General features: G+C 52.9%; 1 protein-coding gene across 1 annotated transcript; it reads left to right on the forward strand.

Moving 5' to 3' along the window:
* Positions 1 to 1,670: 1,670 nt before the first annotated feature.
* On the forward strand, positions 1,671 to 24,849 carry SPG7 (SPG7 matrix AAA peptidase subunit, paraplegin). The gene is made up of 17 exons (XM_088136259.1): positions 1,671 to 1,949; positions 2,060 to 2,138; positions 2,989 to 3,120; positions 7,778 to 8,019; positions 9,608 to 9,747; positions 11,057 to 11,159; positions 12,492 to 12,617; positions 12,902 to 13,064; positions 13,864 to 14,037; positions 16,405 to 16,529; positions 17,766 to 17,868; positions 20,338 to 20,448; positions 21,305 to 21,420; positions 21,509 to 21,665; positions 21,854 to 22,017; positions 22,284 to 22,361; positions 23,465 to 24,849. Exons 1-17 carry the CDS (start codon positions 1,794 to 1,796, stop codon positions 23,675 to 23,677), a joined length of 2,382 nt encoding a protein of 793 aa, XP_087992385.1. The 5' UTR covers positions 1,671 to 1,793; the 3' UTR covers positions 23,678 to 24,849.
* The last annotated feature ends 112 nt before the right edge of the window (positions 24,850 to 24,961 follow it).

The raw sequence follows: 24,961 nt of genomic DNA on the forward strand, positions 1-24,961 counted from the left end.
AGGTAACATGCCAGAGTGAGTCTGGGGAAACAAGTACCCCCATGCGTTTTGATGGACCCTTGTGGTAATAAAAGTGTTTTTCACACAATTTTATAATCACAAATTGGAAATTCAAATGTAGCTACAATGTTAACCCTAATTATTTGAAAATAAAAGTAATTGAAAAGGACTGCCTATAGAGAAGATATATATAGCATGAGGACATTCATGTGAAGTACCCTGTGAGTTCTTTCAGAGGACACCCATTACCGTACTCTTCAGAACAGTCCCAGTCACCTCTGTCAACAAAGCTATCTAGCCGAATTTTATGCCTATACATCAAGCTGCTTGTCAGTTAAAAACCAGTTATCTAAACTGGCACATAGGTTATTCAGCAGGCTCTTCATTCGATCAGAAAGTTTACTCACACGGGTCCCGGAGGAAACCAGTTAACATCCTGGGTGTGTCTGTCACAAAGATGATTGTTGAGATACGAACAGCACAAGGAAGAATTTTGCAAGTCTGTTGTTGTTTGGAAATTGTTGCTACGTGGTCTCCAGAGGATGGAACCATTTATTTAGGGAAGAGCAGTGATATTTTTGACAGTGAAATTGTGAAAGCCTCTCAAGCATTACAAATCTGGTCTTCAAACAAAATGTTACAGCTTTAGCATTATTTTTGCCTAAACTAACTTTGCTTTCTAGTCATGCCATACCAAATCATTTTTCTCTTTGTTGCTCAACTATTAAGTATCTCCTGCTTATCCAGCTGAGTAAACTGACTTCTGCAACTTGACTCCCCATGCCTTTTTATGAAGGGAGCCCACAGGGATTAAAGGTGTGTGCAAACTCAGAAAGAGTCTCTGGGTGAAGGGAACACCCTTTCAGTAACCCTGCCGGGTCCACATGCAAACTGGAAGGCCACCGCACCCACTTCTGGAGCCAGAAAACAAGCGAACATACATACACAGACAGATACTGCCGGGGCGCTGAGTTCTCCCACTCCCTACTTGGCTCCGCTTTCCGTGACAGACTCTTCGTTCTGCGTCCCACCTTCGCTTCGGCCGCTGAGTCGCCCCAGACTCCCCGCCGGGACGCTCCCGCTTCTGCAACCGCGACGTCGCACGACGGCAGCGGCGCACGTGCAGGGGAGCGCCTCGTGGCGGCCGAGCGCTCGGCCGGTTTCGCTCCGGCCCGGCGGGGCGGCGGCGGCGGCCCCGAGCTCCGCCTGAGCGCGGGACGCCGGGCGCGCCCGTCGCTCCCTCCCGCCCGCGCGTCCTGCTGGCCTCGGTTCTGTTACCCGCAGCCTGATCTACCGGCGGGGGGCGGGGGCGGGGCGGGAGCAGGACAGGAAGCGGGAGGCGAGCGCGGCACCCGGGAAAGCGGCGCCCCGGCTCTCCCTTCGCGCCGGCCGCGCGAGCCGTGCCCGCCAGGAAGCCCGCTTTCCCGGGGCCACGGGCGGGGGGCCGCCGAGACCCGGCCCATCCTCGCTCGCTCCGCTGCAGACGGGCGGGGGACTGCGGGGCGACAAAGGCCCCGGTTCCCGGACGGGGCCGCGGGGAGCCGCGGCACCACACGGCCCATGGGTCCCGGCTAGGCGAGGGGCGGGGCGGCGGCTGAAGCCCCGCCCCTAAGGGCTGGGGACCGCGACGGATGGAGCGCGAGGGGCGGGGCCTCCCCCGCCCCCCGGTGGCACGGGGCCTCCCGGCAGGGCGGCAGCAGCCATCTTGAGAACGGGCTGCCCGCTTCCTAGATGGCCGGCGCCTCCTCCGTCACCGCCGCCGCCGCCTCGCCGCGCGGCCTGCCTGCCCGGGGATGACGGGCGCCGCCTCGCTGCTGCTGCTGCTGCTGCGGCGGGGAGGCCGCGGCGCCCTGCGGCCCGGGGCTCCCCCGCCGGCCGGCGCCCGGGGGGCTCTGGCCCGCCGCTGGCCCCGGGCCCCCGCGGGGCGCAGCCGAGGCGATGACCTTCAGGTACGCGGCGGGCCGGCGGGCGCGGGGGTGGGCAGGGCCGGCCCGGGAGGCCCGAGCCGGGCGGTGCCCGCGGGCTGCGGGCGCCCGCTGACCCCCGCTCTGCCTTGCAGCCCCTCCTGTCCCGAGCGCCCGCGAGAGGGCCGGCGGCGCGGGCGGCGTGGGCCGCGGTCCAGCTGCGGCGGCTGCTGGGTGAGTAGGAGGCGTCGCCGGGCGGCGCGGAAGCCCCTTCCCGGCGGGCGCCCTTCGGCTCGGCTCGGCTCGGCTCGCCCGGCGCGGCGCGGCGCGGCGCGGCGCTGGCGGGCCGCCGCTCCCCGTCCGTGTCGCGGGAACCGCGAGCCGCCCGGGCCTGCCGCCGGGTTAGATAGGAGAGCGGGCCGGGGCCTGCCCGCGTTCCCTCGGCCGCTTGGACGTTTTCAGATCGCTCCTCCCTCCGCGATGCTGGGCCTGTGCGCGGCGCGCAGGGCGCAGGGCTAACCCGCGGTGAGAAGGGGATCCAGAAAGCAGCTCCGGCGGCGCAGTTCGTAAACCAGGCTGCTCAGAGCCGCCGCCGCCGCCCCCCCCGTTTCATAACACGGTTTAAAGTGCCCGGGCGCCTCTCCGGGCTTGGATCCGGCGCAGAAGATCGGCATCCCGGCCCAGGTGGGCCCTGAGCAGAGGAGCTCTTCTCCCCCCGCCCCCCACCCAAACAGTCCTTGAAGGAGCAGCTCATGCGGAGGATGCTCTGAAACGGCTCCGGGGAAGGAGGAGCTCCCTGGAGATTCTCAAGCTGGCGGTCTTCCACCACCAGCTTGAATTTGGCCTTCCCCTTCTGCCGCCTCCCCGGCCAAACGGAACGGGTCCCACCAGGTGAGGCTTAGAGAGCCGCCTGGCAAGCCGGTCTCCTAGCAGAGCAGGCGGAGGCTGCGGTCCCGTCTCCTCCCCGGGGTGCTAAAAGTCAAGCCAAGCCCGTGCCCTTGGGCCTGAAACGACGAGAGCTCCGCTTGCTCTGGAATGGAGGCTGAGCAGCTCTGCACTTGTGGCTCTTCTTTGTGCGAAACAGATCAGAGATGCCTCGCCGTGACTGCGGGTTTGATTACTGGCGGCACCTGCTGCTACTTCTCTACTTCTGCTTCTCATCACAGTGGCAGAAGCGATGGAAAGCCCAAAGGGAAACCCCCGAAGGAAGATGAGGGTGAGTTCCGACGTATATAGTGTTTTGCTATGAAGCCCCCAACAGAATGGCTTTATGGGCTGGACGAGGGGGAAGCTTTGTAAGGGATTTATCTGTTTGGTGGAGCACGTTCATCTTCTCTTTTCTGTCAAACTGGTTAGCCTCCCGTCCAGTTCAGATTTTTCTGCATCTTAAAAGAAAGGCTTGAATTAATTTTCTCCGAACAAGTTGGATCTGATCTGCAGGGTATGCCCAGAAGCATTCCTGTTTTCTTGTCTGGCTTTGCTGAGTTCTCCTAGATGAACAAACCTACATGTATTTCAAGTATTAACATATGAATGTTAAATTGACATCATGTTCTTGGATTTAAAAAAACCTTTTGCACTCATGGCTGTTTTATGCCCCCAGCTTAATTTTATAAGGGGCTTCACACCTTTCTCCTAGACAACCGGTTGTGCCTTCTTGCCTGCGCGCGTTTAGTTTTGGTGACCCTGCAAGTACTGTACGACAAACGACCGCTAAGCCACGCTGCCATAAGGGAGCTGTGCCCTGGGTGGGGGAAAAGGAGCTGGCTATTCTGCTGGAGCTGGGAATACCTGCATCTCATTCTTTTTAATTTTTTAATACATCAGTCTTAAAATTGTTTACAGGGAAAGAATAGCCTTGCTAGATGTTTCTGTTGTAAAGAGCTACCCGTATGCTTATTCAGGATCTTATTAGACTATTTTGTTTTAAAGATTTATATCTGCGTACATCTTGATACAGACCAGGCATAGGTGCTCACATCTTTTATCTCAAACACTGTGTGCACCAAGAGGGCAAAACAGCAGGCTACAAGCCTGGTTCCTGATAAGGTCAGCCCTTTATGGCATGGTCTCCCCTGCGGCCTGAAGCGTTGAGGTCTGTGTGGCCATTTTGTTTGGGGTCCATTTGAAAACCCTTCCTTGATAGGCAAGGAGGTGCCTATAACAGTAGCGAGCTCCCCGGTAGGGAGGCAGGTTTGCTTTTCTCAGAGGTGGGGAGGAGATTTGCCGCTCATCATGTGCACCGTAGCCATACTGAGACACTGCAATTGTCTCTTGGCCACGAGGCGTGCTGTTCTGGCCCCTTGAGACGGTACCAGGGAGTGGAGGGTGGCTCACAGTTCCCTCCATAAGAATTAGCCTTCTAGCCACTCTTTGTCATACGCGGACAATACGATCCATGTAAAACCCTTGATCCTTTTTCTTGAGTTCCTCTAACACAGCGTTTCTCAACCTTGGCAACTTTAAAATGTGTGGACTTCAACTCCCAGAATTCCCCAGCCAGCCCACACATCTTAAAGTTGCCAAGGCTGAGAAACATTGCTCTGACGTAATCCCCAGGAGGCAGTTACTGCTATTTGGGTTTTACAGACTGGAAAGAGCGTGCCTGAAAGAGGGTGGGCCAGAAGCGCCACTCAAGAACAGAAGGTGACTCTGGGTCTCTCCGATCCATTAAGTCAGCTTATACGTCCCCTGGGAAAAACAGAAGGATTCAAATGAAATCAGCAACTGGTGGTTAGTTGGAAACGTTCTTGCTGTAACTTCTGTGTATTTGCCCGTAGTGGGAGAGGCAGCTCTCTTCCCATGCGGTCCCAGTTTAAAATGGTACGTGGCTGATTCAAAGAAAGAGTGGAGGGTCTGGCAGCTGGGACCTCTCTCTCAACTGAGCCTCTTTGGCAAGGACAGTGGCTTTTGTAAGCGCTCCTTGCGGGACCTGGGGCTTCAGGGTGTCTGAAGGGCCCCAGGGAATATCTTCAGAGAACAAGCCTCGAGTCTCACTGGCTTATGTCGACTGTTCTGCCTCCTTGCGAGGGGAGGTGGAATCCTCCTCTGTGTCTTGGGGAGAAAGATCACCTGAGCAGGAATTACTTAAAAGGCATTCTGGAGCCTGGTCACTGCAACTCTTGCAAGCTTTTAGGCGGGGGGGGAGGGAGGGAGTTAATGGCAGATCACTTCCCTGCCGAGGCTGCCTGCAAGGGGGTCTTCCAGCCAGAAGCCGACGTAGTTACGGACTATCTAGGGCGTTGGAGAGGCGTGATGGCCGTTTCCGGCTGATAAAACTTGGTGCCAGAGGCTCTGCGTAACCAGTGGCAACAGAGGTAGCACAAGACCAAAAGCAGAGCAGAGAAAGGCGGTTTCTCTCACTCTCCTGCAGTTTTACTGATAGAGTCAAGCTACGTGAGCCTGGTTTGTGTTGAGTAAACTTTTGGTGAAGGGCGCCTTCAAGTCACTGTTGGCTCCTGGTGACTGCCTGGACGAGCCCCTGCAGTTTTCTTGGCAAGATTTTCAGAAGCGGTTTGCCCTTGCCTGCTTCCTGGGGCTGAGAGCGAGGGACAGGCCCAGGGTCTCCCAGCTGGCTTCGCGCCTAAGACGGGACTAGAATTCAGAGCCTCCCAGGCTCCAGCCTTAACCGCAACACCACACCGGCTCACTGAGTAATATACCGCAGGCTAAATAATAAGCTGGGCTTTAGAAACCCCAGTGACTGGTCCCCGTGCAAACCAAAGCACTGTATTAGAGACCAGCATTGCGTGCGAACCCAGCTGGCCAGTCGGCTTCTCTGAACTTTCCCACAGCAACCCCCGGGTTCTGGCTTGCTTTTGAGGGAGACCCCCAGTAATGGGGAGGGGGCTTACTCTGAGCAAAGAACATAGGGGCAACATCTGCCTTGACTGCTGGGGGGAGATTCCTCTGATCGGGCCAGACAGTTTTACCGGGCGGAGAGTGTGAGCCCTGAGCCCCCGCCAGGCTGCAAGGGCAGCTGTCCAAAGAGGCCGTCAGCAGCGGACTGCCTTGTTCCCTGAGCCTCCTGTGGCCTCTTTAGAGGAGGTGCCAGCCGTCTGAGACAGAGCGCAGGATGAAAGGGCTTTGCAAGTCTGCTTGTGGTTTAAAACGGTGCAAGCTATTAAGTCCCCTGGAATCTCTGGTCAGGCGGCATTGGGAGCGTTTTGTCTTGGGAGTTCCTGAAAACAACTAGGGAGTTTGGCTGCTGCTCCAGCCTCCTTTTTAGCCAGAAACTGGGCCTCGGACAACAGACTTTTCAAGGGAGGGGCTGTCACCTTCCTGCCTCTAGAGGAGACCTACTTCTGGCGTCAGGGACCGCCTTCATAAGAGATTCCTGCTGGGCCATGTCGCTTTCTCCCTCATGAAGCTTCTGGATCGTCTGCGTGTGTCTTTGCCAGCTCTGCTTTCCATCCCTGGGCCATCTTGGGGGGAGCTGGGGGGGTGAATTGGCTCAGGCAGCTGGGAACGGAAGACCGGCCAGTTGCGTTGCAGGCGAAAGGCAGGCGTAGTGGGGCTCGCTTGAGAACCACTGCTGCAGCTGCCCTTCGTTCCCGTGCTCCTTTTCCTGCAGAAACTGGGGACAGAACTAGTTGCAAAATGCAGCGCCAGCCTCTGCATGTCGTCAGGACGGGATCAGGCTGCACCTCTGCCCCGTCGCTCTTGTGGGGTGCTCAGTTTAACAGGTTAAGCTTGCTGACAGGTGCCTCTGTTAACAGATTCGTTTGTAAATCTGAAGCACCGCAGATAGATCTCCTGACCAGAATGCAGCCATGTACTGGGGAGTCTGAACTGTGGAGAGTGCTTGAAAAGCACCGTGGGCCTTTTTTCTGGAAGGAGAGCTATCTCACCTTTTAATTCTGAGGTGTTTGACAAAGAGAGACTTCTGGGGCTTGCTAAACGGTCCTGAAAATGAGCAGACGTGGGCCCCAAAGTGGCAGACGGTTCTCAAGTGTGACTCGGAAAAAAGGCTTGACGTGCTGAAGAGAAGGACCCTGCTGTCTACAGTGTGGAAGGAGGCTGAGACTGCAAGCTGTCTGATGCCATTCCTGTGAAGCCTGTTTCCTTCCATAATTCATGGGGTTCCAGTCCACTTCCAAGCATAGCACACGTGTGGATGGGCTGAGGTCATGGTAATGCTAAGCCCAGTTTTCAGCATAGGTGGTTAGAAGCCAGTGTGGCCTGTTTGTTTATGTATGCATTTATTAGGTTTTTAGACTGCCAAAATCATGCCACGTTCAGCAGCTTCACCGGTAGTGCTAAGCCATGGTTTGGAAGCTGTAGGAGCTAGGTTCACAGGACAGAGAAGTTCCTTCCCTGTAATGCCAGGGAAGGTTATGGAAGGTGCAGGAGTTGGTGCAAAGCTGGACTGTCTGCAGCCTTCGCCTTGGAGAGGGCAGCTTGTCCACTGGTTCACGTGTGTTGCAGAAGGCAGCCGTGCTCTTCTAGCCTGAGCGGTTTCTAAGATAAATACACTGCCTCGTCATCTTTTCCTTCTGTCTACTTTTGCCTGACTAAATATTTGCTGGCTAACACGAGGCTCCCTTGCCTGCTGAGGACTCGGCTTGAAATCCCAGCTAGGTAGCTCCATAACATCTTTTGCTCCCAAGCCATTGGCCTGGCCTAAGCAGGCCTGGCCTGCCACCCAGCTGGCCAGCCCCGCTGCTGGCCTCTCTTCATTCAGCCCCTGCAACAAGGGCTGAAACACAACCCTGTTCTGCAAACCAGATGCTAGTTTTCTAGCCTGGCTTTGTTTTCCGAGGAAGGCTGAAATGTGGAACAAAAAACAGACCAGGGAGGCAGACTGTGGCCTGAGGCATAATCAGCTTGTTGTAATGTTCATCTTGATGTGCTCTTACGTTTCCTCTCTCCAGAGGAAAAGAGACGCCGGGAGAGGGAAGACCAGATGTATCGTGAGCGCCTGAGGATTCTCTTCCTCATTGCTGTCATCATGAGCCTGCTGAACTCACTGACCACCAGTGCGGGCAACATCTCCTGGAATGACTTTGTGAATGAGCTGCTGGCAAAGGGGGAAGTCCAGAGCGTGCAGGTGGTGCCAGAGAGCGAAATCGTGGAAATCTACTTGCATCCAGGAGCGATCGTCTTTGGATGGCCTGTGAGTGTCCATTTCAGCAAGGCCAGTCCTCAGGACGTTGGAAACTTCCACTGTGACCCCTGAGCTTTTAAATCAGGAGCAAAAATTTTTCAGTCATAGCTAAGTCCTCCTCTCCCCCACCCCATTTTATGAATTGTTCCTATTTTTCTGAATAATTTCATTAGGTGATGTGAAGAATGAAAGAAGTCAGCAGATGAATGTCTGTTACTTGATCACTTGCAAGGCCCTCCTAGATGGAACGCAGCTGATGCCATTTGGTCAAACTCTTACAATAGAATATTTGAGCTTAAATATGAACTGATCTAGATAATTTTGAGTTCAGGAGTTAACCAGTGGGAAAACTCCAGATACCAAGAATATAGTATATTAATATTTGGATAAGCAAAAGATTGCTTGTAGTTGTTCTGGATCGCTTTAGCCCCTGGGTTTTTTTAAGGAATCATTTATATCCCACTTTTCCATTTTCCTGTTCACTTATAGCAGATGTTTTCAAACCTGATGGGGGTCCATGAGAGACTAAGGACAAGAAAAAAAGAGTTCACTCAAATGCAGCCAATTTTTTATCATTAGAACTTCGCCTCTCCATCAAGGGCTCTGGGAATTTAGTCTGAAAAAAAACTGAGTTATAGCTTCCACCTCCCCTCCATAGTAACTATTAGCAAATAATGCAATAAAAATAGTATAATTCATTGAAATTTAAGTAGATGGCAGATCATCCGTTGACTTAGTGAAATAGTTTTCACCTGCGGCTAGCTGCTTACAAAGGGAGGGAGCGAACAGCCTCTTGCGTGAGAATTCCTCAAGGGATGTTTAGCTGTAACTGCAAAAAAAGAGGCTCTTCTGCTTTCTCACCCATCTCGTGGAGAGGAGAAGGGCCTTCCCATCCCGTCTGCGGGCACAGGCAAGGTGGTATAGGAGGATTCCCCTGTAACCTAACCTTCAACCGTGGCATGCCATCAACTGGGCAGTTTCCCCCTTGAATGTTCTGGGCCATTGGGAAAAACCATTAGTCTTGATAGGAGTGGATTTCAGATTCTGAGAGGTTTGGAGGCAAAATGTGCAGTTAAGTATTATTCCCCCACCACCACCGCTGCCATACATACCACTTGCTTCACACTGTACCCGACCTCGGTGTAATTTCCCTCCATAGCTTTTAGTCCACTGAAGTCAGTAGCCCCAAAATTGGGGCTGCGTGTGGAAACCATGCAATACTGAAATAATCCGTGGTGTTATATTTCAGCTGATTAGTTTTGCCTCCTGGGATCTTGAATACATCTGATTATAGTTTGGAAGGGACCCCCTCCCTAAAAAAGAGTCCTGCCGATTGAGGGTTTCGGCTTGTTCTTCTGAATCTCAGGGAAGCACATTTTGGCCCAGGTTTCAAGTAGGCCAGGAAGTTGGCAGGTTGGGAGGTCGTGCAACTCGAGGAGCCCTTCCTGCCTTGTCTGGCTGCTTTCTTCCTCCACAGAATTGCCCCTCCCACCAGTTCCTGGCAGATGGCAGCTCTGCGTGCATAGCCCACCCCTCCCTTTCCCTGCTGAAGGCTGTTCTTTCCCACAGGAACATTGCTCCTCTTTGTGTCTTACAGAAACTAAGCTTGACCTACATAATGAAGGTGGCTAACATTGACAAGTTCGAGGAGAAACTGCGAGCAGCTGAGGAGGAGCTGAACATCGACTTGAATGACCGAATCCCCGTCTCTTACCGGCGCAGCAGCTTCTTTGGAAAGTACGAAGAGTTTAGGAAGGAGGACTTGAACTGCCACCACTGTGGCAACCTCTGGGGTCCACCATGTCTGCATTTTGATCATGAGGTGCACAGTAGCCCGGAGGGGTTGAGTGGGCGTGCTGAACTGGGCAGCCAGCACAAATGGCCTGTCCTGAAGATGGGGGTCTAGGACAAGTTCTGGCCTGGAATGTCTGGCTCACAGCTTAATCGCACAGCTGCATAACAGAGAGCCTAATTTCCATAGGAGGCTGCAGATGTGGGCAGCCAGAGCCCAGCCTAAGGCCTCTGAGCAAAGGAGTTTCTTGGGGAAACGACCAACAGCCAAATTTCCCAGTGCACCGGTGGCTTAATGGACTTAATGATCACAGAGTGGTGAGCTCAGCAGAGACAGTGCATTGAGGCATGAACGAGCCTCTCTGGCGGTATTTGCTTTGATTTAGGAAAGGCCCACATGTCAGCATAAGGCAGGTCATCGCATCAAGTGTACAGATTTTGTCCTGCAGAAGCCCAGTTCTGCAGAGGTTAAAAGTTTCTACTGTGGGAGAATGGTCAATCTAAGAGTCTTCCATAGAGCAGGTAACCTCTTCGAAAAGCCCTAGGCTGCTGCTGCTGCTGCATGCTTCTGCACGTGTTAAAGCTGGCCAAAAGGGACTTTTGGAGTTTGAAGGGAAGAATTTTGTCCTTCAAGGCTGACTGGGTTCTCTAATGCTAACAGTAAAAGGACATTCCAAGGCTCTGTGTTGCTTTCAGAGGAAGCAGTGAAAGCTTTTGTGAGGCAGAAGTGGGCTGTAGTGGCATGGTTTAGGCTGGGTCTGAAGGAGGAGGCTCTGGAGGAGTTTTTGGCAATCTCTTGCCCCTCCAACATCCTTTCTCCATGTTCTCCTCTGACCAGTGAGCGGTCTCCATCAGATGGCACCTCCCTTGCTAGCTGTAAGGCCTGCTACCTGGGAGTGGCCTGGTGGTCCAGTTCTGGCAGCAAACTCTGCCTCTTGGCCAGGTCGCCAGAGGCTCCTGTGGAACAACACAGACGTGCAGCATCACTCTGTTGCAGCGCGCTGGCTTAGGTTCTCCTTTAAGTCTTGCCCACCAAACCAAAGTTGTATGGGACCTGTCTTTCCTCTCTTGGCGGTCTAAAGTGAACATGCACCCTAAGCATTTACAGTCACCAAAAAAGCATACTCTGTTTGTTTTATTTTTTAAGAAAGCCAGTTTCTTTAAGCTGTTCCAAATTACTATACTTCTGGCTCCCCAAATGCAGACCTGTCTCTAGCTGCTAAGGCCTGACCCTCGTGTGCTCCTGTCTTGGCAGTGCCCTCTACACCTTGGGAATGACTGTGGTGAGCGTTGGCATTCTGTGGTACATATTTCGGCTGGCTGGCACATCAGGAAGGGAAGGCGCCTTCAGTGCCTTCGTAAGTAGCCTCGCTGTTTGGGGTGGGTTGACATCGCCCAGGTTGGGGGTGGACAGAGACTGGCCGGTCCAGGGCTCCATCTTCCTGCATCCTGCCTGTCGCCTGCTGTGATTGCATGCTGTTCTACCTCCTGTACAGGGGCGTGTGCAAAAAGGGAGCCCCTTTCCCCTCTCCGGTGGGAAAGCTGAGCTCCAGGAGCTGTCAGGGCCGCTGCCCTCGCTGGAACAAGTCTGCAGACCTCTACTTGGGGCATGGCAGCATAGCATGCGGCTTATTAATAAATTCAGCTGGGCATAAGCTTCTCTGGTCTCTGCATTGCCAGCAGCCTGCCCCGGCAGCAGGTCTTGGCCACAACTCTTACCTAAGCTTTAGGACTGTAAACTGCTATAAGCCGCCCCCTTTCCCCCCGCCAGCAGTCACACGCCTGCTAATCTGTGCTGGGCAGACCCCTGCACTCGCTCAGCTAAGGAGAGACGGCTGATCTTCGCCTGGCATGGGGAAGCGCTCAGAATCCAGCCTTCCCCAACTGCGTGCCCCTTCAAAGATTTTGGGACTGTGCCTCCAACCCAGGCTCCCCAGTCAGCACCTCCAGGGATGTGGAAGTTCTCCCCTAAAACCTAGAGACCGCCTTGGGCGGGGGGGTGGGGGGCAGAGGGAAAAAACTGTTTCCAGCCTCTCCTCTGACTTCGGCTGCAGAAGCTCACAAGCCTGGCTTCCCTTCCTCTCGAGAGCTACATTTCCTGCACATTTTGTCCAAGCCCATCTGAGAGTAGAGCTGAAAGATCAGCTCGGCAGAGGATAATAATCTGTGTTGTGGCTGGTTAGGTGAATTGTTATTTTGTCCGTCACTCTGGCTCGGGGATGGTGAGAACGTGACGCCTGCCGTTTTCTGGGCTGTTCCACTGCCCCCAATCACAGAACCCTTCAAGGAGGCAGGTCTGGGAGCTGCACGTTCTGCTTCAAAGCTTGCTTACGCTCAGGTGCATCACCATCAGGCCTTCCAAAGCGTAGATGGGCATCTCTGTATTTGATTGCTAGGCACGTGTTTAGCTGGAGCATAGTTGCAGCGCTTAGAGGGTTCCCCATGGCTTGCTCGCGGCCAATCAGACCTCAGTCAAGGCAGCAGCTGAGTCAACACAGCCCCAGCCCTTGTGACTGAGAGCAGGAAGTAGAATCCAAGTGAGAAGCAAGACTTTGCCCTGGGGAGGGTGACACGCGGGCTGTGCCATGCGCCCCATATTTCTTGCGGTCAGTATCTGAACTTTCCTTCCCACGGAGCGCCACAACAGATTCAGGCATTAGAGCTTGCTTTCTTCTCCCCCTCCCTGGCAGAACCAGCTGAAAAGGGCTCGCTTCACAATTGTGGATGGCAAATCAGGGAAAGGTATCAGTTTCAAGGATGTTGCAGGCATGCACGAAGCCAAGACAGAAGTCAAGGAATTTGTGGATTATCTGAAGGTAAAAACCATAACTTTCCTTGGAAAATGGACAGGCCAAAGACGGGATCCTTAGGGGAAGCTGCAGACCAATTTTTGCCTCATCTAGGAATGTGGCAAGGCCTTTTCCCCGGGTTTCCAAGAACTGAGAAGTGTTCCTCCCAAGACACGTTCAGACAAAGGAGTCTGTAGGAGGGGCTACAAAATGTTTTTCGCCCCCTGCTGCATGTGTGGGAAAGAGGACCTTTGAGAACGGCCCCTTGTTCCTCTGGCGTTCTCTGCTCCATCCCTTTCTTTTGATTCTAGAGTCCGGAGCGCTATCTGCAGCTGGGTGCCAAAGTGCCCAGAGGTGCCCTCTTGCTTGGGCCACCGGGCTGTGGCAAGACCTTGTTGGCCAAAGCAGTGGCTACGGAGGCACAAGTGCCGTTCCTGGCGATGGCTGGCTCCGAGTTTGTGGAGGTGATCGGTGGTGAGTCTGAGGGTGTCTTGGAGCCACCTGGGGGAAGGAGAGGCTTTCCAGAGGTCTCTGGCTCTTGATGCAGAGCAGAAGTTGGCTGGAGGCTCCTGGCCCGCCAGAGGGGGGCTTCAGCCAGTTTCCAGGCATCTCCTTGGGGTGGGGCAGTGGGGCGGGTGGCAAGGCTTGTGCACCTCTGGGGAGATTTCTTTCTGGAGCATCCTCCCTACAACTGATCCGAAGACTTGAATATTTCTTAGAAACATTCAGTGAGAAAATTCAGTGAGTTGCTACTGAGTCTCTCCTGAAAGCGATTTTTCAAGTATCTTGTTCTGCAGGGAAAGAGCACTTTGCTGTTCGGGAACCGCAAAGCTTTCCCACAAAGACCTGTTACTGATCCGCTGCTGCTGCTGCTCCTTCCTACATGCTTCCCTCTTACTGATCCTCCACCACCTCTGACCGTAGAAAGCTTGTGCTGGGGCCCCAAGGTCTTTCCGGGGGTTGGGTGGCTCTGTAGAGAACACTTCTCTCGAGGGGCTTCCCAGACCCCAGAGGAAGCACTGGAACTTCTGCTAGCCACGCTTCCTGGGCTCCAGTGGCCTCCTTGGTGCTCCTTTGCTCTCTGCTGGCACCTGGCAGAAACCGGCCCTGCTACAAATGCACACAGCAGCCTGTGACTTTGCTGGGCTGAGCGTTGTCACGGTCCCTATCCAACAGGAGCAGAAGCTTGAGGGCCAAGTTTCCCTTCCTTCGATGCAACCGAGGGAATCCCTTGGCCAGCACTGAGAGTAACTCCCACTTTGCCTATCTGTAGGTCTTGGCGCTGCCCGGGTGCGGAGTCTCTTCAAAGAAGCCCGAGCTTGTGCCCCATGCATTGTCTATATAGACGAAATAGACGCGGTGGGGAAGAGGCGTTCGACAAACATGTCTGGCTTCTCCAACACAGAAGAGGAGCAAACTCTGAACCAGCTGCTGGTAGAAATGGACGGTCAGTTTTTCATGGCAAAGTGTTTGAAGTCCAGGGTCTTTTCTTCCCTCCCAAGAAGGAGAGCTCTTCCCCTCTCCTGACTATGGCATTGAGCCTCAAATATGCCTCTTCCCTCCCCGCCCCATTTCTGGATCATTTTCCTAAGCTGCTGCCTGTTTCCTTAGATCTGGAGGTCTGGGCTTCCCTTAATTGTCAGATTTGATGTTTTTCTCTGCTCCGTCTCCTTTGATGAGTTTCTGTTTGTCGGCAAGAAGGGAAGACGAAGGCTGCGCTTGACACTGCCGGCCACGGAGATGACAGTGAAACGTGCCATCCAAGATGGGCAATTCATGCCTCTCCCAGGGAAGCAGAGCAGTTCAAGGAGTTCCTCCTGCTCTAATTCTCTTCCTCAGTGCTTCAGCCAGGACAGTTCCCAGGCTCGGGCAGGAAGGAGGCTCTCCGTGTTTTCTGGGGATTCTTTTGAAATCCCGCCTGCAGCACGAAGGCCAGCTGGGGGATTCTGGGCCAGTCGCTCGGTCTCAGCCCAACTCACCTCACGGGGTTGTTGTGGGGAAAATAGGAGGAGGAAGGAGCTAGGGTTAGGGTTTGTATGGTTTGTTCGCCTCCTTGAGTTATTTATAAAAAAATAACAAAGGTGGAATTAAATCTAAAATCTAAAAAAATATAAAGACTAAGTCACTTCAGAGAAGGGAGGCACATAGTAGTGTGGGGAAGATGGCCAGCCTGCCCTCCAGCCAGTGACCGATAGAGGGGGAGGCCTCCACAGAAGCAGCTTTGCTTGAATTAAGCAAAAGTCCTGCCCGATACACGTTAGAGGCGGCAGAGCCAGCCACTGTCTGTCTGGTCTTCTGGATCGATGCAGCAGCATTGCCTGGTTTATAGAGCTGTAAGCAAACGAATCTCTCTGCTTTTAGAAGGATTGCTGCTTAGACTGACTGAGAATGGGTCAAGTTCAGACGCTGGCGTGTGAGCGCTCAGTCCACTCTCTGGTTCCCTGCTCCGAGTATGTTTGGCCAGTCTCTGTTCCTCAAGCTTCTGTGGCTCCTTCTGCCTTACATTTGAACCTTGCTTTGAAACGTTAGTGCCTTTTCTAAGAGCCAGGCATCCCAGATAGCAAACCTTGTGATGGTCGGGAAGCCCGTTTTTCCAGACAAATGCAGGCAAGCAGGTAGCCCTCTTACATCGCTGTCTCCTTGATTATATTTGGCATCCACCTTTCCTGACAGAGAAGGTGACAAAATATGGGCTGGACCATTAGATGATTATAAAGCTAGTTGACCAGTTCTTCATCAAGAAGAGTTGTACGGTCATGATAAAAAAAAAAAAAAAAAGTCCTCATCATTCCACACTCTTCTTATTGGCCAGACCCACTTGGAGTACTGTGTCCAGTTCCAGGCATTGACAATCTGGTGCGTATCTGGAGGAGAACAAAAGGATAGGGCGCCTGGAAGGAAGAAATTATGTTGGAGGCATTGTGTATGTTTAGCCAGCATGTGCTGAGGACTAACACTTCTGCACAGAAACTAAAAACTGTAGTTTGAAGATTGGTGTCAGGTCTTGGAATTGTAAAGGCTTGGCCTGCAGAGTTAAGTCCCACAGGCTTACATCCGTGGATTTGTGGCCATTGGAAGACAGTAGTGCTGTGTGGATCAGCTTCATTCAAGGGGCTCCCAGCTGCTGCTGCTGCTCCTTTTCCTTGCTTATTATGCTGCAAAGTGAAGTGAGAAACTGGATGGTAGTTTCTTTGGGGTTTGCCTCTCCGGCACCCTGAGAGGAGAAGTCCTCAGCTGGGCTGGTGTTGAGCAAAGTGGCAAAGACAAGTTCCTTCTGGCTGCAGTACCAACATTGTTCTGTCGCCATGTTTGTTTCAAGAAGCGGAAAGAGTTTACAGGGCTGTTTTGCATGAATTGGAAGGAGCCGGACCTTCCATTTAAAAGTGGCAGGCTTCTGGCAAACTGTGGCCCAAAATGCTGGCTGATGCTAGATGGTTGGGGAAGTTGTGGGCTAAGTATGCGGGATCCAGAAGGGGCCAGCATCTTTACAGTTGGAGCTGCCTGCAAAGACTGGGTGGCGTTTTTCCAGTCATACCCCATGTCTGAGTCGTATTTTCAAGAACGCAGCAAGTGGTTTAAAGAGACAGTTCAGAGCCTGGCAGATTTATAATTGTGTGACTCGGGATTTTTTCCCCACGAAGTTTTATGAGCACCTTCCTCCCTAGCTTCTCTCCTCTTACAGTGGCCCAGCATACCACACTGGATTGCCCTTGCACGCATGGCTTGCAGCTGTGCCCATTGCCCAGAGAAGGGCATCTCTGCATCTTTTGCCCATCCCAGTTGTTTCTTTGGTTCCAGTTTTTCTCTTCCGCAGGTATGGGGACCACGGATCACGTCATTGTGCTGGCATCCACCAACCGAGCGGATATCCTGGATAATGCCCTCATGAGACCTGGGAGGCTGGATCGCCACATCTTTATCGATCTGCCCACTCTGCAGGTATGATCATAGATCAGTTGGTCTCAGCCCTCTAAGAGGGCAGCCGTGAGGAAGGCTGGTAGGTCGATGCAGATGTGCACACCCAGGTTCTTGAATCTAAGATCTCCAACTGCATGGGCTGACTTTTGCCTCGATTGCCCTACTTTTGTTGTTGTCATTCAGTCTGGATCCATGTGATCCAGATGTCTGTTTAAAAACAGATAAAGCACAGAGCTTAAACAAGTTTGCTGCTTGTGTCCTCCAGCCGAGGAAGCTGGGTCTGCAAAGAGAGTTGGAGCCGTCTCTGCTCTCCAGCGGATGAGTGCTGAACTCAGGGCACTGGCGTACCCCCATGTAGAGAGGACCCCAACTGCACGTCTCTCTCTCTCCACAGTGGCTTCTTTGGGGCAGAAACAGGCTCCTCTGTTTCAAGAATAGCAGCATCTACTTTTCCTTTTTCTGGCCAAGCTGCCCTGTCCTGGCTGCTCTCTGTTTTGGCATAAAATTCCTCAAATGCCTGATCTGATCTGGCACCAGGAGCGTGAGCTGCGCAGCTGCCCCGAAGGAAGAAGGAGCAGGAAATCCTGGCAGCTGAGCCTGACGCTCTAATCAAGGCCATTGTAACCAGCCAAATGAGTCACTTTCTGGCACAGGGCCAACCTGGTCTGCCGCCCCCCCCCCCGCCATTTCCTTCCTTTCATTCATGCGTAGAAGGATGGGGAGCGTTTGAGAGTCTGGATTCCCTGTCTTGGTGCAAGTGGTGTGAGGGTGAAAAGGCTTTGGGGTGAAAGTGGACCGATGAGAGCCACGACCGTTGGGGAAAAGAGGGGCCGGCCGGCCATCTCGGCAGTCACCTTGCTTCGCTCGTTCCCTGTTGAATGAAGTCACGGCTGGGCTGTCGAGGCCGAGGCTTGGTGGCTGCGCCTCGGAAAGTCTCGTCCAAGATCAGGCATCTTTGGCTGAGCGCCCACTCCTTCTGCAGACATCCTGCCGTGGAGCAGCGAGGGCTGCCTGGTGCAGTCAGGGCCAAGACAGGCTCCTGGAGCGCTTAGGCCCCGGCTCTTAAGGTCAGCCGTGCCCAGGCCGAGACGCTGCAGAGCCTGTACATGGCCCTTTGAATGGCTGAGGGTCTGCCCTCCTTTCCCCAATTGCTGACGGAGTCCCACCCCTTCTGGAAAATCTGGCAGCCCCACCTGCCCGCCTGTCCCGCTTGTGTGTGCCTTCAGGTCCCAAACACTTCTGCTCTCTTCTTTGCAGGAGAGGAGGGAGATCTTCGAGCACCACTTGAAGGGCCTGAAGCTGTCCCAGCCTAGCAGCTACTACTCCCAGCGGTTGGCCGAGCTCACCCCAGGCTTCAGTGGTACGTGTCAGCAGCGAGCTCCAGCTTCTCCAGGCCCCATCCCCCTGAGCCAAAGGGGGCTGAAGCCACATCTGCTGGGCTTGCCCTGCATGCGTGGCTCCAGTTTCTGTGGGGCAGGAGCAGCAGACTCCGTTCTCCAGTTTAGCTTTCAGAAGTCCGTGCAGGGAATGGGAAAGAAGAAGGTTTCACGGTTGTAGCAGTGTGGTAGCCAGGGTTGAACGAAGGGGGAAGAAAGGAGACTCACCTGCTTCTGGAGCCCTTCCACTTTAAACTTAAAACTGGGCTCTTGATCCCAGTTTCCTGTTTGTGCAGAGGGAGCAGAGTCCCCGCCGTGCATTCCCTCTCGCCCCCAGCCCCCACCCCGTAGCTGCTGCCACTTTGCCTCTGTCCACTCCACCCACACACACCAACTCGGAACAGATGTTCCTCCTCTTCCCCAGCAAACTGTGTAGTCAGCATCGGAGGAGCCCCAGGGCCATGCCGAGCCAGGTTTTCCCAGCTCCCCTCCCAGGAGCACCCTGGGGTTGGGCCTGATTAACTCCTTGCTGTCCCGGTGGAGCACCTCTGGGAGGGCAGCCAGGCCTGGCTTGTGGCTGGAATCCTGCTTAAACAGCACAATCAGCAGCCCGGGCTGTCTGCTCCCTCCTTGAAAAGCCTGTTTCTCATTTGCAGAAGCCTCCTTCCAGCCCACTTCCGAATTCCCACTCCAGCACGCTTGGTTTTCTTTTCTTCTGCCGAACTTTTTATTCTCTAAGTTTTTTAAATCAAACAAAATGCCACGGTTGATGGAAAAGCTTTTAGAAGAGAATTCCTGGATGCTAGCGTTGAATGAGGATTAAATAGAGAAAACCAAATAAAAGGACTGAGGAAGTGGGGAAGATAATAAATATCTTCCAAGGGCAGTGGGGGATAAAAGGGGTGATGTTGTGTTAGCTGCACTGTAAAGATCCTATTAAATCTGTCAGCTGTAGAGGCTAGAATGTTGGACCGGGATGGGGGAGACCCAGATACAGATTCCCACTTGGGAAGCCCCTCAAGTGTTTTTGAACTGGTCACCGTTCTCAGTTCAAAGGGAAAGCCTGCGCACGGCCCTCCGTTCCTGAGAAAAAGTGAGCCGTAATGGAAATAAGGGATGAAAAACAACCGCATTCCCAGAGTTACGTCCTTGTAAATGAGGCACAAGGGCCTTTAAAAATCGTTTTGATTCTTTCCAACATCATAAAATCTTGGAAAGAAATTCTGTAAAGGTACTGGGAACTGCCTGTCTGTCTGTCCAATCGCAGGAGAACCCTCCAAAAACTGAACAGGACCAAAGTTCATGGGGCAGGGGAGAAGCGGGCTGGATTCAGCTGGGGGCTCCAGAGGAAAACATGGCAGAAACTCTCCTCCTGCCTGCATCCCTGTGGGAAGGGGGGCCATTGAGCAGCGGCTCACACAGTTGCTGGCTGCCTCTTTCTAAGCCCCATCCCAGTCACACGATAAGAGCAAATCTTATACAGCCTCCCCTGGACTTCCCAGTTCACACATCCACACGACAACAGACACAGACACCCCCCCCCCAAATACATTACTTCATTATGTAGAATAAAATACTGATGCCATCTACGGGGATCAACAGTAAAGAAGTTGGAAAGAATTCCAGAACCCATTCTCTGCAGGGTTTCTCTACCGTAAATTCTGCCAGATGTTAAATAAAAATGTTTTATTACCTTGCACAACAACAGGAAAATGAACCAGTATGTCAGCTACATTTTCCCCACTTTGTCCAGCTACCAGTGCCTTTACTTGCAGAAAAATGATGAAAAATATTGCTCCCTAAAAAGGTGATTGATCAGAGCCCCCAAGGGTAAGGAGCTTGTGTAAATCCCGAGACCTCCCGAATATCTGTCATATAATAGAACACAGCCCGGGTTGAAGGTTTTTGAATGTTAGAGATGAGAGATGAAACTCTTAGTGGAGCAGTGAATAGATTCACATTCAAGGTCAGATCCAGCAAGAGGAGGCGGTATAGCCACTATTGCACAGACAGGGAAGGCTGCAGCCAAAGAAACATTGGCTGAAACTTAGCTGGTCGGATGGCCAGGAGAAGAGGACCGCCTGCAACTCAAGAGGTGATTGGCTGCCCGGCACTTCCTTCCGCGTTGGGCTGGCAAGTGAGGAGTGGAGCTGACACTTCGCTCTCCCTCGTTGGTCTCACTGCTTGCCCTTTGGGTCTCCTCTTCTAACGTGGTATGCTGGACAATGTGGGTTGCCCCACTGAGGATCCTATCTTGACTTAAGAGTGCCCAGCTGTCTTCCAACTGTTTGACCCTCTAGAACAGCATCTCTCAACCTCGGGAACTTTGAGATGGGTGGGCTTCAACTCCCAGAATTCCCCAGCCAGCCATGAAGTCCACCCATCTCAAAGTTCCCGAGGTTGAGAGACGCTGCTCTAGAAGCCAAGCAAGAGTTGTGGCTTTCTCTCCGCAGGAGCTGACATTGCCAACATCTGTAACGAGGCTGCTCTGCATGCTGCGAGAGAGGGTCATAAATCCATCGACACATTCAATTTTGAGTGCGCTGTGGAGAGAGTAATTGCAGGTAAGGCTTGCTTTCTGGTGGGGGGGGGAGTGTTAGTGTTCTTCAGCCTAGGCACGTGAGGAGAGCTCTGCAGGAAGAGCTGGTTTCACCTGAGCAGGCCCTCTAAGAGGCCATCGGCCAAGCAAAGCATGTGGGGTCCCAGTCCTGGTTGATTTAGGATCAGACGTGGACCACGAGGCTATCAGACGTGACAATCATCTCTGGTACGTCACGCTTGGAGAAAAACATGCACGACGTGCCTTGGCCTTGACAGGAGTTCTCTAAACACAGTTGAATGGGTACAAGCTTCCAGACTGCTGGCAAAGATTGGGCGGTTCTTCGTTTGCATTTTTGTTGCAGTAAGGATTTTCTGATGGATGCAGACCCTAGCTTAGCCTTTTCTGAGTTGGGGGTCCTCCAGAGCTGCTGGCCTAGAGTACCCACGCTTGCTGGAATTTGTAGAGGATGAGTTGCAGAGCAACGCTGGCAGAGGTCTTCTGGTGGGAAACATTCTCACCTAAACAGCCGGCTCTTTTGGGAAAAGAACCTTGTATGGTTCTAACTGCAGGCATTGCTTTTACGCATGGATGTGTCTTTGCTGCAAGGATATCTTTCTGTGAGGCAGAGTTAATGGCAGTTAAAACTAGAAATGGATCTGTAAGTCTCAGGTGTGAGATTGTGGACTTGCGTTGATGGCCAGCGATCCACTTCTAACCTTCCTTCAAGCAAGTGTCGTTCCCTGCTTCCTTGGCCGCCTCATGTCTCAAGGCCTGCAAGAGGTTTTTTGAGAGCTTGAAGGAAAGAGGCAAAGGTTCTCCCTCTTTGTGATGTTAGGAACAACCTGGAAAACAGAGCTTTTCCCCCCACCCCTTTGTAGGAGCTGCCAAAAGAAGCAAGATCCTGTCGCAGGAGGAGCGGAGGGTGGTGGCGTTCCACGAGTCAGGCCACGCCCTGGTGGGCTGGATGCTGGAGCACACCGAAGCAGTGATGAAGGTACGCTGGCGCTCTGCCGCGAGGTTAGATTCGCCGAGCGTGGCAGGTCAGCTCATGGCTCCTCCTCCTCCCCCGTTTCCTGCCACAGGTGTCCATAGCTCCTCGCACAAATGCTGCACTGGGCTTTGCCCAGATCCTGCCAAAGGACCAGTACCTGCTGACCAAGGATCAGCTCTTTGAGCGGATATGCATGGCCCTGGGGGGCAGAGTCGCAGAAGCCATCACCTTTAACAAAGTGACTACAGGTGAGGAAGGCCTGCCTTGCACAGAAGAGGAGCAGGAAGCTACCTGGTTGCCTTGGCCTCCCATGGGGCAGCTGGGTGCCCCACTCTCTCAAAATGCCTCCCTTCTGATGAAGTAAAAAAGCCATTTGGCAGCATTTTAAAACGTTTCTGGTATTGCCTTTGTTTTTATCCTCCCTCCCTTGCTCCAGGGGCCCAAGATGACCTCAGGAAGGTCACTAGGATAGCCTATTCGATGGTGAAACAATATGGAATGATGCCCACTGTTGGCCATCTGTCCTTCCCAGAGACTGAAAGTGGCCCGGGGATTGGACGGCGCCCCTTCAGCCAAGGGCTGCAGCAAATGATGGACCACGTAAGTTTTCACCTTGGAGTCAAAGCTGCAGAGGAGATGGGGCGTTGGTTCCTTTCGCGTCACAGCGCTCCTGAAGCAAGACCCCCTCCCCCTTTGCAGCTCCCCAGGCAGGAAGATTATTGAGTGGCACAGTCCTACCAGGGCCAGGACACTTAATTCTGAGCCACCTCTTCTCCTGGCTGGGAGCTGTCCCTGAAAGGGCGCGAGTTGTGGTCAGTGGGTTTGTTCCAATCCTTTCCCCCATTGCCATTTGGTATCTTTTCTAGGAAGCGAAGATGCTGATAGCCCAAGCTTATAGGCACACGGAGAAACTACTGATGGATAACCGGGAAAAACTGAAGATGGTAAGGCCCTAATACAGTTCTGGAGGGCTGAGTGGCATGGGGAGGGTGAAAAGCTGCAGAGGATCAGCAGGTGGGGCTCAGCACCAGCTGTGAACAAGTTGCTCCCTTCTGGCTTCTCCTGTGAGGCGAAAGTGAACCTCAGAGCAAGTGTTGCATTAAAAGAAAGATATATGTTAACAGTCCTGCTTTAAAGCTAACAAAGAAATCAGACCTCTGCTAAGGTGACCTCGCTGCAGCACCCTGAAGACTACACGGTTTGAAAGGTGCCCCCTTTCCCAACCAAAGCCATTTGGGAAGCTATCCAGGCCTCGAAAGGCCAAAGAAACAGAGAGGCTTTCTGCACTCTTTAATGGACCAGCTACTCTCTTGAGCAGGAAGCTTCTCCTGCTTACATCTAGTTGTACAATGCTGTCCATGGTGCACGTTCTCACCTTTTAACTTTTCTGGACTAGCGGGATCTGTGGTAGGGGAAGAGAGCTGTATGTCAGAGGATGAATTCTGTCCCGCGTCTTTCCAACTGCTCCCATGTTATCACTTACCTGGGGAGCGCCAGAACTAAGAGATTGCCAAGGGTGCACAAAACATTTCACGTTGGTGTGATATGTCTCTAGAACATCCCGTTTTTCTTCCAGAGCAGGCTGGTCTGAGATTTGGTTCTGGAATATCTGGAGGTAGGTCATGCAGAAGTAAAGGCAGCTCATGATGTTCCAGATACGTTGTATTTTCAGAAAAAAAATGTGGCAGGTTTACCACCTTTCAGTTTTCTCACTGACAGAGTAATTTCTGGCTCTGGGCAACTGTTTCTGGAAGTGGATGTACCTCACCTGGAGTCCTTGGTCAGCCTCTTTCAGAGGGGAGAAGGATGTTCTAGAGCCAGATTACCTTGGCACAAAACATTTTGCAGATGGCCTTAGACTACACCCAGCATTGGAAGATTCCAAAGTGGCGAAGGGGCTAAAATCTTTCTCCAAAGCTCTGCGTTTTCAGAGTGCTTGCAGGGACCAATTGTTTCCTGTTATCGGGGGCCATTTTTACACTCCTGTGGCAAATGGAGAAGCTTTTACTTAGGCATATTTACCATCTGCCAACTTCTTCCTCTCTAGCTGGCAGACGCCCTCCTGGAGAAAGAAGTCATCAACTACGATGACATTGAAGCCATTCTTGGCCCTCACCCCCACGGGCCCAAGAAAATGATCTCCCCCCAGAGCTGGATTGAAGCAGAGAGAGACAAACAGGACGTAGGAGATGAAGAACCCCCGCCTCCACAATCGCCCCGCTACAAGGAGGAGCAAGAGCCTCACCTGAGCTCCGTTTGAAACCCGTTCATGAAGCAGAGCAGCGGGATGAAGTCAGGCTTCCTTTCCAAACCGAGAGGCGCTGGGGGAAGCCTTGCTTCTGCATCATCCGTCCAGCCCGGTTTGGATGTGGGTTGTAAGTGGGCCGAGCAGGGAACGGTGCCGGAAGCACCATTTTTGAGGCCCCTTGGCTTTTGGTTCAGAGCTGCTCTGAGCGACCCACCCTTTGTGGAACAAACCCAGTTCTCTGCCTGGCGTCTCCTGCTTAGCTTTCCTCACTAGAACCGTTTTGTTTACCCACCAGCAAGGATTAGGGTACACAGCCTGAGTTGACCCTGCGTCTTGGATGCAAGAGCATTCCTCCAGTTGCTCTGGACGGGGAGAAACTGTAGGGACTCGAGCTTTATCAACAGTTCTGGGTGCTACTTACGGAGAGGAGGAGGAGGACGGGCACAGCTTTGGCTGGTGGATCTCCCCAAAGTTAATTTGAATCTCCTTTAGGAGACTGTAGTTCCCAGAGAGAACTCTTGTTCACACCTGTCCAAGGCAGTGTGGGCCACTCGCAGCACTGCCTCACTTCCACCTCACCTGCTAGGAGGGTCTGGCTTGTACGCACGCACTGAGCTACCTCAGTGTGGAGAGACATTTGGTACAGTTTCAAAATAGGCCATTGCATTGCAGAACTGAGAAAAGCAGCTATTTTAGTTCGGCTGCGTAAGCCTTCGCGAAGCTCCGTTGCCTCAGCCCAGCAGTCTCCGATGATCCGTCGCTGCCACCTGGTGGTCTGCTGAGGAACCTGCCCCATATTTTGCTCCAGCGGAGAGCTAAGAGGTTAAGCTACCCAGTTCCTGACTGGTGATGGCAATTTCCAAGGGCCCCCGATTCATATTCAGCTCATCAAATGGTTCTTGGTGAGGGACAGCCCAGCCGTTCTAGGTGGTAGCAGAGGGTTCTGAGCATTGGGGCTCAGCAAGATGCAAAGTGAGGCCATAAGCTCCCTATGCCATCCAAGTCTGCAGCCTAGCAACGTCTTCATGAAAACCCCTTTGTTAAAGAAATTCAGGAACAGCAACATAAATGAAGTGTAATTTTAGGGCACATCCACGTGTTTGCCTTTTTTTGGCAAACTGGAGAGGCTTGTATTTTGTTTGCAACGGGCTGCTGTATTTTAATAAAGATTCAGAAGTGCTGCACATCCGAGTATTGCTGAACCTTAAGGGGGTTTTAACTAGGAAAACCACATTTTCTATTCCCTGTTCTGAACAATGTCCTCAGATTTCAGGATGAGGGATATAAAGGTGAAGT

This window comes from Python bivittatus, unplaced genomic scaffold, assembly GCF_059951505.1.
Source record: "Python bivittatus isolate LINGU-HERP-01145 unplaced genomic scaffold, Pbiv_v1 ctg000190_np1212, whole genome shotgun sequence".
Taxonomy (NCBI): domain Eukaryota; kingdom Metazoa; phylum Chordata; class Lepidosauria; order Squamata; family Pythonidae; genus Python; species Python bivittatus.